The sequence below is a fragment of the Rhinichthys klamathensis genome, unplaced genomic scaffold, assembly GCF_029890125.1.
Source record: "Rhinichthys klamathensis goyatoka isolate OS25496 unplaced genomic scaffold, OSU_Roscu_1.1 h1tg000111l_1, whole genome shotgun sequence".
NCBI lineage: Eukaryota > Metazoa > Chordata > Actinopteri > Cypriniformes > Leuciscidae > Rhinichthys > Rhinichthys klamathensis.
The window spans coordinates 6439074-6453965 of record NW_026606649.1 but is presented as its reverse complement, the minus strand read 5'-3'; the positions used below and the strand labels follow the sequence as shown (position 1 = coordinate 6453965).

At 36.5% G+C, this 14892-nt stretch overlaps 2 protein-coding genes across 2 annotated transcripts in view; one reads left to right on the top strand and one right to left on the bottom strand.

The window, feature by feature from the left end:
* Positions 1-3182, top strand: part of kcnq5b (potassium voltage-gated channel, KQT-like subfamily, member 5b) — a 169757-nt gene extending 166575 nt beyond the window's left edge. The window contains exons 13-14 of the mRNA XM_056254375.1: positions 656-782; positions 1742-3182. Of these exons, the coding sequence (XP_056110350.1) occupies positions 656-782; positions 1742-2857 (1243 nt within the window). The 3' untranslated portion in view covers positions 2858-3182. The remainder of the gene's footprint in view (positions 1-655; positions 783-1741) is intronic.
* A 1211-nt stretch (positions 3183-4393) lies between these two features.
* Positions 4394-10746, bottom strand: eef1a1b (eukaryotic translation elongation factor 1 alpha 1b). Its single transcript, XM_056254378.1, is given in 8 exon segments — positions 4394-5059; positions 5704-5938; positions 6131-6387; positions 6684-6834; positions 7649-7945; positions 8033-8212; positions 9386-9558; positions 10652-10746. Coding segments are annotated over 7 exon segments (1389 nt in total). The 5' UTR covers positions 9530-9558; positions 10652-10746; the 3' UTR covers positions 4394-4934.
* Between the last annotated feature and the right edge of the window lie 4146 nt (positions 10747-14892).

Below are 14892 nucleotides of genomic sequence, written 5' to 3'. Positions count from 1 at the left end.
TAGACAAAACTATATTAGTTTGCCTGATTATTTTTTGTCATTCGTTTCACATTTATGACCTAAAAAAGTAAAATATGAAATGTTAAGTTTAGCTACTTACATCTTATCTCGCACTTGACCATATACGCGTCGAGTCGCACTGTTAAAAAATTCGCGCTCAGCAGCGTCTGTGAACATAAAGCCCGCCTACTTTGATTTGATTGGTCATCTCAAATATTCTGACATTGACGAGCAGTGACAGACCAATGAGGCTCAGATGAACACACATGAACACACACACACACACACACCCTGTCCTCTGTTTCTGACGTGCTCTCTGCTCGGCGCCGCTGCGGATTGAAGATGAAGAACGCGCTGAATCTGATTATAACAAGACTGAAGCGAACACGAATTTGTGTAGCCTACATTAATCGCACATTTTTAGGGGGGCTAGGCAGAAGTTTAGGGGGGCTGAAGCCCCCCTAAAAAGGGCCTAGTGACGCCCCTGCAGTTAAGTGTCATGGGATTTGTTGTGGGCACAGCTTGATGACATTGACATTTTGTCTTTAAACTTGTTTTTTCAGTTCTCTGTCTACTTATTGGGATGTAAATATTAATTTCTTTTCACACATTTCATTCCTGTCTCTTTCTGCAAATGTCTCTCTCACACTTTCAGGGTGGATCAGATTCTTGGTAGGGGCCAGATGCCTGTGGATAAGAAGGTCAGAGAAAAGTTGTTATCTGATGGAGACATTCTGGAAGATGTGAGCATGTTGGGAAGGGTGTGTAAGGTAGAGAGACAGGTGAGTAGAGACACTTGGTTAAACAATGCATTACACAATCCAATGTACATTGATTCATTCCATCTCATTGAATCCTTGGATAATGCACTGGTTTTCAATATGACAGAAATGAGACAGTTTGTTGCTTCAACTATGGGCAGTTTAGCCCTGTGGATGTTTAGAAAAAGTCTCTTAAAACACTTTTCTTGTTTTGTTTTTCTGAAAGTAATAAGTCTCATTTTTATTTTGAAAGATTACTTGTGTTTAAGAACATTCTGGGGTGAAATTGATGGTGCTAGAAATGTATTTTAACATTTTTATAGTAAAATGGCCGACTCCTTAGTCATGATAAGGCTTTTTTATAGTTAGTGTTTTACGTATCCTAAATACACACAAATATATACAATTTATGATTCACGGTTTTTGAATGGAAATGATTCACAATACAGTATGATTATCCTGTTCAGAAAATCACCACCTTGGAATTATAAGGCTCTATCTGCAGTTTTGAGATATTGAGCATTCCATTCGACTTTGCATATATAACCTTTTTGTTTTCTAAATAAAAGGTCCCAAAATTTACACAACATAAAAAAACATCACATAATGTTAATAAGTGGTCACATAATAAGAAATACATAGCACAAATAGCATACATGAAATTACCTTTAGCACATCTACACAGGTGGAACTGGGGAGGTGGAGGGTTTATGATTGCTGTAAGCAATCACAGAACCAAACTATTTAAATGTTGAGCAAGCAAGCTCATTGGCTGCAGATGCAACAGAGACCAATTGGCTTGTGCCATGTAGTAATTGATTTGAAAGCTAGCAGATAGCGATCTATCCTCAAGAGTTTTGTGACAGAACTAGATATTTGGCCTTTGAGTCAAAAGGTTGAGAACCACTGTATTAAACATAACATAAACATAATGTTGTCTGACAAACAATATTTCTGTGTTCCATATATCATCTCTATAGGTACAGTCTATTGAAGCTAAGCTGGACTCATTGCTGGACATCTACCGGCAGGTTCTGAAGGGTTCGTCCTCTGCCCCCACTCTCTCCTCTCTTCCTCCTTTTGGGTTGGAGGAGACGTCAGACTATCAGAGCACCATCCTCAGTAAGGATCTCTCTTGCCCCTCCCAGGTCAGCCAGTCCATCTGTTACAATCATCCCAGGGCTCTCCAACTAATATTAGCCCCCAATGAACTCAATCTAAACCAGAACAACTCCACAACATCTTCCCCTGGGCTCAATCCAGCCTCTGCCTCGCCTTTTAACCCATCGACCTTCCAGGTTCCTTCAACCCCATCCATGGAGTGTCCATCAGCACAAGGCAGTCCATCTCAAATCCTCAGCGCCAACAGCTTTCACTCTGTAAGCCACTTTCCATACGTTGGCCAACCAGCTCCACCTCTTCCACCCACAGCTTCTTCAAAACTTCAACTCTCCACTGTTCCTCCACAACCAGGCCATGCCCGCAGCATGGGACCCTCTAGGTCAGACCCCACCGACTACGCCAAATCCTACTTTAGAGGAGTTGGGATAGACTTAGGACTTAACTCTAGTATGGGCTGCAAGCTTCAGCAAAAAAACAGACCAAATGCTAAAGAAGACAGTTCTTGGAGGAGACATATAAGCCTGGATGCAGAGGTGGAGATGGACCCCCTTGTTCCAGTTTCGACTCTTGTCCCGGTTCAAGACCAATGCAGTGAAGACAGAGGTTTGGGGAAGTCCCTCTCTGTGCAGGACCTCATGCAGCCCGCTCTAGAGGTTCTGGACATGCATTCTAGTCAGGCTAGTTTCTCCACTAGTGTTAGCAGCAGCCAGGACTCTTCAGCTGGGGGCATTGAGATGGGGGTAGCGGGCTGGGGAGAAGCTAATCTCTTCATCAGCGATAGAGACCTGGAGGTCTCAAAGACACATACTCAAGGGTTTGACTTTCTTTCTCAGCCCCCGATTGATCCATCCTACTCATCGGAGCTGCTTAGGACAAGTACTACGGCTGGTGCTAGTCACAACCTAGCACGTGGACATTCACCCAATACGGACAGCAATGAAACTATGAATATGCCACATGTTCGACTAAAATAACTCAATATCTAAAGTGTTCTTAGAAACCCCCTCTGATGGAATGAAACTTTGATACGAGAGCTTATTTTATTTTGTAGGGTTTTTTTGTATTTTTATGAGGAAAAAGTACATTTAGATCATTTTATACATGTTAGTTTGGTTTATTTAAAAGAAACAATTATGATTTTGTATCGGTCACCGTACATGATATATCATTGCATGCATTGTTCTTTTTCAAATGTACTGTAACTTTTTTTTTAAATCTAATAGAATGTGGTAGATTAATAATCAACCTGCTGAAATGATCAAAATCATAGATGGCATGAACTATTCACTGGACTGCATGAACACTCTTGTCTTAAGCATACAGTATGTATGCAAGACACTGCATGTCTTCAGCATACAGAAACACAGTCTCATTACAAAAAGCCTTGTCAACCTGAAATTTACAACCTGCCTAAAAATAGATAAAAATGGTCAGAACATATTTTTCTCTTTCTGAATTTATCATATTGTATTACAAGGTCATTTACTTTTCTTATGTAAAAAAAAAGTACCAGATGCTGCTGAAAATTTTACAGTTTTGCTAAAGCAGATTCAATTTTGAGAGAAGCATCTGATAGTTTCCATACTACATTAGTTGCTGTTTTTGTAATTAGTTCTGATCACATCACAGCTGCAGCCCAACTTAATATCCTACCTGTTAGTTTTGTGAATATAAATTATTATTAACAACAATAAAAAATAGCAATTATGAATCATTTTAAAGGGGTCATGAGCTGGCTTTTTTTTTTTTTTTTTTATTATATTGTTGTCTGAGGTCAACTTATGACGTTCGCTTGGTTTTTACATTCAAAAACATCAAAATGAAAAAGTAATAGGCTATTTTCTACTACCCTAGTTTTGAGCCTAGCTCAAAAACGCTCGGTTTTTATGGGCGTCTGGCATTGAAGACTTGGAAGTAAACGCCCACTGCTGCGAGTGGATAACAGTTTTGCATATTAAAATGAGTTTCGCGCGAATCGGTGGGCGGGGCTAAACCGGCCGTGTTGTAGCAGGGGTTGATCTTCTTCTGCGGGGGTGGTGTTTTATCCTCTTTGTCGTCATAGTTCCCCACTTTGAAAAACGAGTCGTTTGCTGAGCCTGGTGTCAATAAAAGCTTTTATTGGACTAACAAGGACGTTTTCAGTTCTGAAACTTACAGGATATTCTTATATGATGACCTCTTAGATGTCAAAAGCTCAAGGAAAATTTGATTTCTCAGTTCATCAACCCTTTAATACATTGTATGTATGTGTGTGATTTATCATAATTCATAATAAATGTTATTTTATTTTGTTGTTAATTATAGTTTGTAATATTTACTAATAGTTATATTTTTATAGTCATTGTTTTTATCATTTTAGTTGGCATGTGCAACAGCAGTGAATATTTGTGTCAGATCTCTCCAAAATCTGACGTAAATACAATAGCATACATGCCTATACTCATCAAAGATGCTTGTGAAAATATCTTCTCCTGTTGTTATTCCTTTGTCTAGTAATTTAGAAGCAGACAGAGTTCAAATGCATTTTATTTTTGGTTAAGAACCGACACATAAGATAATGGAGAATCATATTCTCGTTAAAGTACATGAGTGCAAGTGCAAACAGGATAGCTCATGCTTCTTCGGAGCGCTGTCAGGGTAGACAGTAAAGTGCGCTGGGTACTTTAGCTTCATGCACACAGAAAAAGACTTTTAAAAAACTACATCACATCACAACACATCAACAGACTGTTGATCAATCACATCAATCAGAACAGACTAAGAATCTTCAACCTATTGGACTATAAGCCAGGTCATTTAAGCAATCTTAGCAAGAGTCTTCTTAAAGTGCTTATAACAATTTAACAATAGAGCAAATAGACTTACAATTCAAACTGAACATACAGTTAAACATAAATATACCATCATAATCATTGTCAAGCAGGTGCAAGGTTTCCTTTTCCTTCTTCTGCTTTTGCGATGCATTGTGATAATTAACCAAGCCTTGATTATGGAGTTGAAAAGAGGAGGGATGGTGTGGCTGACCCAAGTGTTAGCAGCCCAGCACAACATTCATTTGTTCTTCTGGGCCTTTTGGGCAGATTTTGTGACCTTCCCGGAGGAAGAAGTCTTCTTCTCAACACCCTTGATGACGCCCACTGCTACGGTCTGACGCATGTCACGCACTGCAAAGCGACCTGGGAAATGAAGATCATAAGAAAAACAGAGCTTAGTTATGATTATAAATCAAGGGTCTTCAATCTCTGTGAGGCCAAAAATCAAGATTCATATTGCATTTTACGCCTTCCATTTACATGCTACAATACTGTAAATATATACAACTTATGTATTAACATTTAAATTACATTTTAATTTTACTAAGCATTTTGAGGTGCATTTACTGTTCTGCAAATTCAGGTTCAAGATGGTCATGCAAATTCGCCATACTGACCAACAGAAAGTTGATTGGTTTGAAATTGACTTGTGTGAGCTGCGCTTCATGAATTGATATTATTATAATTATTAATTATTTTGTAAGAGCCATAGCCTATTTGGATGCAATTTTCAATCTTGGCTAAAAGTCCTTTGCTGTTCCCCTCTCTTCTCTCCTATCACTTTCTGTCTAAAGTGTCCTGTCAAATAAAGGATAAAATGCCCAAAAATAAAACTATTATTAATCATTTTGTGCCTGCCCTTGAAAGGGTGAAATATTCTTGAAAAATCACTTGGAAAAAAATAAAGGAATCTTTGCATTGAGAGTGACTTTGGTAATACATTGTTTTATAGTAAACATACTAGAGGAATTATTACCTTTAAATCAAAATTAAGATATGACCCTTACCAAGAGGAGGATACTCAGAGAAACTCTCCACACACATGGGTTTGCCTGGTATCATATCTACAATAGCAGCATCCCCAGACTTCAGGGACTTGGGATTATCTTCAAGCTTCTTCCCAGAGCGACGGTCAATCTTCTCCTTTAACTCGGCAAACTTACAGGCAATATGAGCAGTGTGGCAGTCGAGAACTGGGGCATAACCAGCACTGATCTGACCTGGATGGTTCAGAATGATCACCTGACCAGAGCAGAAAGTGGACAAGTGAATAGTTTGTAATGACAAACACCATCTGAATAAAAGTGCAGTTTAAAAAGATAAACCCTAACAGGCATATTCAGAACTCCCTCTGGGCAAAAAGGATATCATGAATTGTGTCAGTAGGCTTTGTAATTGAAACCCTATAAAAACACATATAGCTAAGATCTTTACCTGAGCTGTGAAACTCGCCGCCTCCTGTGGAGGATCGTTCTTGCTGTCACCTGCAACATTCCCACGTCGGATATCTTTGACTGAGACATTCTTCACATTAAATCCCACATTATCGCCTGGAAGAGCTTCAGATAGAGCCTCGTGATGCATCTCCACAGATTTGACCTCAGTGGTCACGTTCACGGGTGCAAATGTCACAACTAGACCAGGTTTCAGAATACCTGTCTCTACACGTCCCACAGGCACAGTACCAATTCCTACACAGAAAGAGTGCAAAGGTAAAAGAGGGATGTTTGTTGGTATTATTTACTGGAAATATCAGTCTTTGTGATGTTAGTTATTTAATTTCCTTGGGATTATCATACTTAAAGGTGATGTGTATAATACTTTCTCCAATCCCATCCTTATATACATAGAAAACTATAAGTCATTCATAGGTCACACATCTTTACAAGAAAAAGATTAGCTATAATGTGCATAATTATGATCTTAAAGTTTATTTTAAACAAGTGTTATTATTGAGACCCTTTTTAAGTTTGGGTGTCCTAAATACCTCCGATTTTGTACACATCCTGCAGCGGGAGTCGGAGGGGTTTGTCAGTGGGGCGGGTTGGAGACTGAATGGCATCCAGAGCCTCCAATAGAGTCGTCCCAGAGCCACTCCCATCCTTACGAGTGATCTTCCAGCCCTTGAACCAGGTCATCTACAGACAACCAAAAAAAATCTTACTGACCCCTCCATTGTTTCCTTAAGAGCTTCCAAATGTTCAATACCTGCTATTAATAATGAATACTAATTATTAATAGCAGGTATTGAACATTTGGAAGCTCTCAGGAAACAATGGAGGGGTCAGTAAGATTTTTTTTTAAAGAAATTAATGCTTTTAATCAGCAAGGCTGCATTCAATTGATCAAGAGTGACAGTAAAGACATTTATAATATTACAAAATATGTCTATTTCAAATAAATGCTGTTCTTTTGAACCTTTTATTCAGCAAAGAATCCTGTAAAACGCATCACATTTTCCACAAAAATATTAAACAGCTTTCAACAGTTTTCATAATTGATCAAAATATGTTTTTTTCTTGAGCACCAAATCAATGAATAAATGTATTATGTAAATGTAGATCAGCATATTAGTATGATTTCTGAAGGATCATGTGGCACTGAAGACTGAAGGAGTAATGGCTTCTGAAAATGTAGCTTTGCCATCACAGGAATAAAAAATATGACGGTTTTACTGTTTTTGATCAAGTAAATACAGCCTTAGTGAGCACACATATTTCAAAAACAATAAAAAATCGTACTGACTCATAATGTTTTAATGGTTGTGTATATTGTGAATGCATAGCATGCAGTAATGCATATAATATTAAATCTACAAATAACATAAGTATAATAAATAAGAGGTTGGCTTGCAAATGACTAAATTATGCCAGTGATATTAATTAATTTCTAAAACTATTGAGTCTATTGATAATATGAAAGATATACATCTTTATGTGATATAACACTAACATTTGGGCTGGCCTCCAGCATGTTATCCCCATTCCATCCGGAGATTGGCACAAATGCCACTGTGTCGGGGTTGTAGCCGATTTTCTTGATATAAGTGCTGACTTCTTTCACAATCTCCTCATAGCGCTTCTGGCTGTAATTGGGTTCCGTAGAGTCCATCTTGTTGACACCCACGATCAGTTGTTTGACGCCCAGGGTGTACGCCAGCAAGGCATGCTCACGTGTTTGTCCGTTCTTTGAGATGCCAGCCTCAAATTCACCAACGCCAGCTGCCACGATCAACACAGCACAGTCTGCCTGTATCAAGAGAAATGAAAGGTTATTAATACTTTGATGGAATAAACTTTTTGGTGTGATACATTTTTTTTATGTGATAATGAAAACCTGTGAGGTGCCAGTGATCATGTTCTTAATAAAGTCTCTGTGTCCTGGAGCATCAATGATGGTGACATAGTACTTGCTGGTCTCAAACTTCCACAGGGAGATGTCGATGGTGATCCCTCTCTCTCTCTCAGCTTTGAGTTTGTCAAGGACCCAAGCATACTAAAAGGAGCCTTTTCCCATCTATAAAAGGTGAGGACAAATATAAGTTTAGAGAAAGATCTGTTACTGAATTTCTTGAACGAATTGCCTCTGTCACACAAGTGCACAATGCAACAGTTATTTTCAGTCCTCCAATTTGATAGGTCAAACTGTGTTCCAACAGCACAGTTATGTCAATATTTGTATCACTTCACTGGTTGTTTATGGTATTCCAGACCAGAGTAGCCTATGGAAGTGGAGCAAAAATGAAAGTGGAATGGGAAGCAAAGTTGTGCCATTTTGCCTGGAAATTTGATACTACTAAATTTTGTTAAAGTCCATTTTGTTAAAGTCCCTCTGTGTTAAAAATCAAGCTTTTATGTTATTTATATGTCTTTGTGGCATTTTAATATGCTTTAAGACAAACCATGTGCAAATTCATAAGTCAACACCATTACTGAGTATTTTCTCCTTAAAACTGCGGTGAACCAAAGAGTCTAAAAACGCTGTTTGAAATCACTGGTGTTTTGGTGTTTTTGACATCACAAACTACCTTGTTAACGAGTCAACATGTGATCGTCGACTAGTGGATCTCTGAGCTGGTGTGAGTGAGAGGAGGCGGGGCTAATTTGTATATTCATAGAACCGCGCATACTAAATGAGGCAAGGATGTAGAGTTCCATTCAAGCTATTTTGAGGCATGAATATTTTTATTTTTTTTTCAGGGAAAAAACGCTTAAATATGTCATTTTGGTGATCAAAGACGAGTTTTAAGGGATACAATCATTGACTACAGGGGGACTTTAAGAAAGAAGCTTTTTGTCTCAGTGATTTATCCATACATTGAAAGTCAATGGTGTCCAGTGTTGTTTTGGACCTTGCTGACTTTCATTGTTTGTACAAAAACAGTTCTTCATTCTTCAAAATATCTATTTTTTTGTTCCACTGAAGAAAGTCATAGTGGTGAATACATGATGACAGAATATTATATTTAAGTGAATTATCATTTTAGGTTATTGGATCTTAACTTATTGTTCATAGAATTGATTATAAAGCAAACTTACACTCAAAATCTGTGATTAATGCTGATTAATGCACTCTTGCTTGTTTGACATTGCTTGAGTCATATTTTACACAGTGGGCCTCTTTGAATAATTATATACATGTGATAACACAGCGACGAATTGTAGCTATATTTATTTGGACTGCCAATACCTCTGCAGCTTCCTTCTCAAACTTCTCAATGGTCCTCTTGTCGATGCCTCCACACTTGTAAATGAGGTGGCCTGTGGTGGTGGACTTTCCTGAGTCCACATGGCCAATGACCACGATGTTGATATGGAGCTTCTCCTTGCCCATCACTGGGCTCTCGTTGGGTTACAGGCAGCCTGCAACATGAAAAGGGAAACTAAATAATTAATCATACAAATAAGTTATTTATGGGCCAATTGCGCTCAGATGTACTGCAACAACCACATAATAGCACTATACTTTTGCATATTTTGTTAACTCTTCTTTATTCAGTTAGTTTACAATAGGTCAAATCAATATTTGCCTGAAAGTTATTTATAAAGTTATGAAAATTATTATTTTTTATAGCGATAAGCCAACTATCAGTGGTTTCATTGTCATATTAAAAGCAAACACTGAACAATAAGCTACATTTACAGACTCGCCACTCGATATAAACTCATGATACCTCATCATCATCATTGCACTGGAAAGTTAATCTCTCATAATATTTTGGATGTAGTTATATATAAAGGGTTATATAAATGTGCCCTTTGATATTGAAATGAATCTAGTAGAGAGTATATAAATGCTGTTAGTACTATGACCTCTAAAATAATAACATTTTATGAATTAGGCTATACAATTCCTAACTTAAACTAATTAATATTTTAAATCACCCGTCTGCAACTTTTGACCTAAATTATTAAAGTTCTTGAGATAAATCGGCTAATGTCACAGTATCCTTGAAAGCTTGTCCATGTTTTTCCCAGTGTTGTCTGGGTTACAGCAGAACGGGTCACCTGGCGTATGCGGCAAAATGTGACTTTTGACTAAATAAAAATATTGTATTTCATACAATTTTAAGAACTTTTTTCTTATATGATCTTTATTTGAATAATAATTCATAATCATTCCGTTATTCACCTCATACCGAGCAAATATGACATGGTAATGTCAATTCATGTACAGTAGCCTATGTCACAGCAAGAAAAGCGTGTGGCCTGATAGCTTGCCAAAGAGCAGAGATGGGACTGGAGAATAAAAGGATATAATGTAGTTTCCACAGCAGACCCTGTCAGTTGCATCAGCGCCATGTTCCGTATATGTCCTTACTAGAAATAAAACTCAAATAGGCTACAGCACATCATGCATTCGCAATACCCAATAAACCATTCGACCGTTAGCTCCATCGGCAAGCGTTAATGTATAGAGAAAACGTAGAGAGGGTGTGTTTTTCAGGTGTCCAACCTTGGAGAGGTGCGCCTGTAGTCCAGAGCAAGAGTCGCGTATGCATATCAGATACTGCTGCTGCCTAGGTGCCGCTGATGTCGTGAAAGGAAGTTTCTAGCTGTTCCACTAGAGGGAGCTGTCGAACAGCACATATAGCCTACAATAACCGCGTGTGTATTTGGGTTTTCGATGTGTTAAAGGAATAATTCACCCAAAAATGAAAATTCTGTCATCATTTACTCACCCTCAACAAGTTGTTCCAAATCTGTATGAATGTCTGCTGAACACAAAAGAAGATTTTTTTTTTTTTTTAAGAATATGTGTCCCATTGACTTCCATAGGAAAACTATTTGGTTACTGACATTCTTCAAAATATCTTCTTTTGTGTTCAGCAGAAGAAAAAAATTCATATAAGGTTTGGAACAACTTGAGGGTGAATAAATGATGACATAATTTTCATTTTTGTGAGAACTATCCCTTTAACTTTAGCATGAGGTAGTTTCTTTAGCTTTTTTTAAGATCATATTGGAACTGTTTTGGATTATTACATCAATTATTTGGCTATATTTTACTTTTTTATGAATATAAATTATTAGTTAATTGTCTTGTCCCCAATTTCTCAATCTTAAAATAAGTAAAATAAATAATATGATATAAATCAAAAGTATGATATATATCACCTCTTCACATGGTAAGGGAGAAATTTCAAATTACAATAAATAGACTAAATAAGTAAGTAAGTAAATAAATAAATAAATAAAGATGATGCAACACCTGTCAGCATCCATGATTAATTGACCTCACTTTGTGTTTGCTGAAATAAGTGATTTCACTTGAAATCCTCCCCATACCAGGCAGACATTAAAAAGTGTGTTGCATTAAAGGGATAGTTCACCCAAAAAAATGAAAATGTTGTCATTATTTAGCCTATCACCCTCATGTTGTTCCCAACTTCCATAGTATTTTTTCCTTCTATGAAAGTCAATGGGGTCCATCAACTGTCTGGTTACCAACATTCTTTAAATGAGTTTGGAACAACTTGAGGGTGAATAAGGTGAATTTTTAGGTGAACTTTCCCTTTAAAACCCCTTAAGTGTCACGGGCCCACCGGTGGGCCCAAATCCATTACATTTTTAAAACAGTAATATCATATACTAAACCTAAACTAATCTTGACAAACTATATATCATTTGAAAGCTTATAATCTCTAGTTTCCATATTTGGTGATTGATTTTCAAAATAAATTACAGAGGAGCCGCAATTTATCAATTTGCAACAAGAATATTTTTATACTCCTGTTCAGACCTTTATTTTGAAATAGCAATGAACATGAAAAATCATGAAAGAAGGGTAGAAACCTCAGTTTGTTTTCATGCCAAGAGTTCAAAAGATAGCATCCATTCAATTATTTTAGAAAAAAAGGTCTGAATTTTTTTTTAAATATAAAGAAAAAAATTATATGATGTGGCAGGAAGCTAAAACGCACATGCGTGTTCTTTTCTTCTCAAAATCTGCCAAACTTCTCATATTACTTCTGAATAGGATGTCTACTTCATAAATTGTATGAAAATTGTGGAAATAATGGTTCATATCACTCAAAACACATTTGGAAATGGAGGTGCCCTTATATGGGCAGTAATGGAGTCTGGTTGTCATCTAGTGAAAAAGTTTGGTACTGTGCCCAAACAAAATCTTACTGAAAGCTCATTTTTTTAGATACCAACCTAAAATTTTAAACACAACTTGTTCAGATTCTTGGCTTTGATTTTTTTTGCAGTTTTAGAGTCGCCCGGGTTTTGAAAATATATATTTTATATAAAATATGGATAATTAAATTTTTTACATTGTGCATTTTCATAAACTCAAACTTCTATAACTTTTTTTCTGTTTCACTTTCTTAATTTATTTCACTTCTACAAAAACTTCTTTAAAACAAGACCAATCTTACGTCTATATTCCAAAGCATTCTTGAATTACAACCATTTAAGTTTGAAATGTGCATTTTCATGTATATTCAAAAAAAGGGGGGTGACACTTAAAGGGTTTTAAGTAGGTCTATTATTTTTCACTTAAATAAAGTGTAATCAAATGTGCCCTTATATCAATGCTATTTAAATTTGTTTAATTAGAAATCTAGTCTAGCCTATTGCCCCTCCCTTCAGCTTTACTTGGGCTATACAAGAATTATATGGCCTTTAAATACTCTGAAAAAATTGGATGCTGTTTATCATGCTGCTTTACGATTTGTGACTGGTTCAAGTGTGCGTACACATCACTGTAACTTATATAAATTGACAAATTGGACTTCACTGAACTTGAAGAGGAAAAATCATATGTTAATCTTTATTTTAAAAGCTTTACTGGGTAAATTACCATTGTATATATCTAGTTCATTGACTTACTGTACTAGTATTTATAATACTAGATCAAACGTCAAACTTTTACTTAAGATTCCAAATTTCCAAACAGAGTTAGGTAGATCAGCCTTTTCTAATTACGCTCCTTATGTATGGAATGAACTTCAGGGTATATCATATATGAAATATTTACCATCTTTAGCTTCATTTAAAACCCTTTTAAAGTCTGTTTTCATAGAACGGTGTAAATGTTTTAACAGTTGATTAGGATTAATATTGCTTCTCAGATATGGGTACTCTTGTTTTGTAGTTATGTTGTGGCATATTACTTTGTATTCTTGTTTGTGCTGCCTATCTTGACCAGGACTCCCTGGTAGAAGAGATATTGTATCTCAATGGGACCTTCCTGGTAAAAATAAAATAAAAAAAATATGGTATTTGATATAATGAAGATGACCATAAGCCAAAGCCGCTGTGGTACAACTATGTAAACATACACTCATTGTTTGATGAGTGTTTGGTACTGTTATCATTATTATTGCTTGTTTAATCATCTTCCCACAGTTGTTATTACACAAAGTGACTCGAGCCAGTAAATAATGTAATTTACAAATGGAATCCCACTGTACCTGCCAGTAACTTTCCAAGAGCCCTGAATGTCAGCCTGAGATGAAAAACAATCAAAGTGTTCATCTGCGAACATGTCTCTGGCTAGGGCCTTAAAAACAGACAAGCAAAAGCTTAAAAACAAAAGCAATATGCTTAGATAAACTGTGCACTATAATGGAGACTTACTTGTCTGAGTCTGAGAGCTTTTACAGCACAACAGTTTTGCATAAGCAACAGGAAAAACACCCAGGTCACATATTTAGATTTATTGTCTTTGTTTTCTAAAACTTTAAGATATGATTCTACAAGCCTGTCTTTTGTAAATAAAATAGACTAAATATAGCTTTAAGTGGGAGTCTTCATTGTTATCAGTGTTATGTGCGTGATTAATTATGAACAAATTGTAGCAGGCCAAAACTTTAAGTTCTAAATTAAGAGTTGTAAATAGATCACCATCTGTGTCTCTATAGTGTCATCACTCCTCGGATCTCTCAGAACAGCTTACTATATAAAGTCCTTCATATATATCCAGCGCATACATCTGATACATGGAGCTGAGAGTAATGAAATGTGAGATTCCATGGTTAACTTTAAATGTTATCTCAATGTATTCATTAACCAACTCCCCCATATCTATAATTGTCTCAATAAATATTTTGAGATTTCATTGTGTGGGCTGGTTGTCTATACAGAGATAAATACAGAGATAACGCCTATTGTTAGACTGGGATGGTTTATGAAAGAATTCCTGTTGAAACTTCAGTCCAAGACCAAGGTTTATTTATATCCCTAATGAGGTCAGAGAAACTCTTACAGCCATTGACATATGCTTGCATGTACAATATACATCAATTCATCGCTGTTGAAAAAATGCAACAGAAAAACAGAGGTGTCCCATTTTTTATATCAGAACCATGTGTTCCCACTGATTCAGTATAATTAAATATGTCCATCAACAATGTGAGTTTTTTTTTTTTTATATCATCCCTCATTTGCTTCGAACAAGATTCTTTAATTGTGAAGATGCAGAACATTCAAGCAACAGTTCATTTCTTTATAAATGCGTGAACTGTATTGTACTTCAGTTCTAGCTAATTTTATCGAATCTCTATTTCGTTCTCTCATCCTTGCTGCCTCTATGATTGGGTGATATTTTTATAAATCTAGGTCCTGAGGCCACCTGGGGAAAACAGCACCAAATTCAGGCCATGTAACAAACCCGGGCCATGCAGGCAAAAAAGGAATTTGACGATGATGCGTCATATCATCACAACGAACTTTCCACAAACAGAA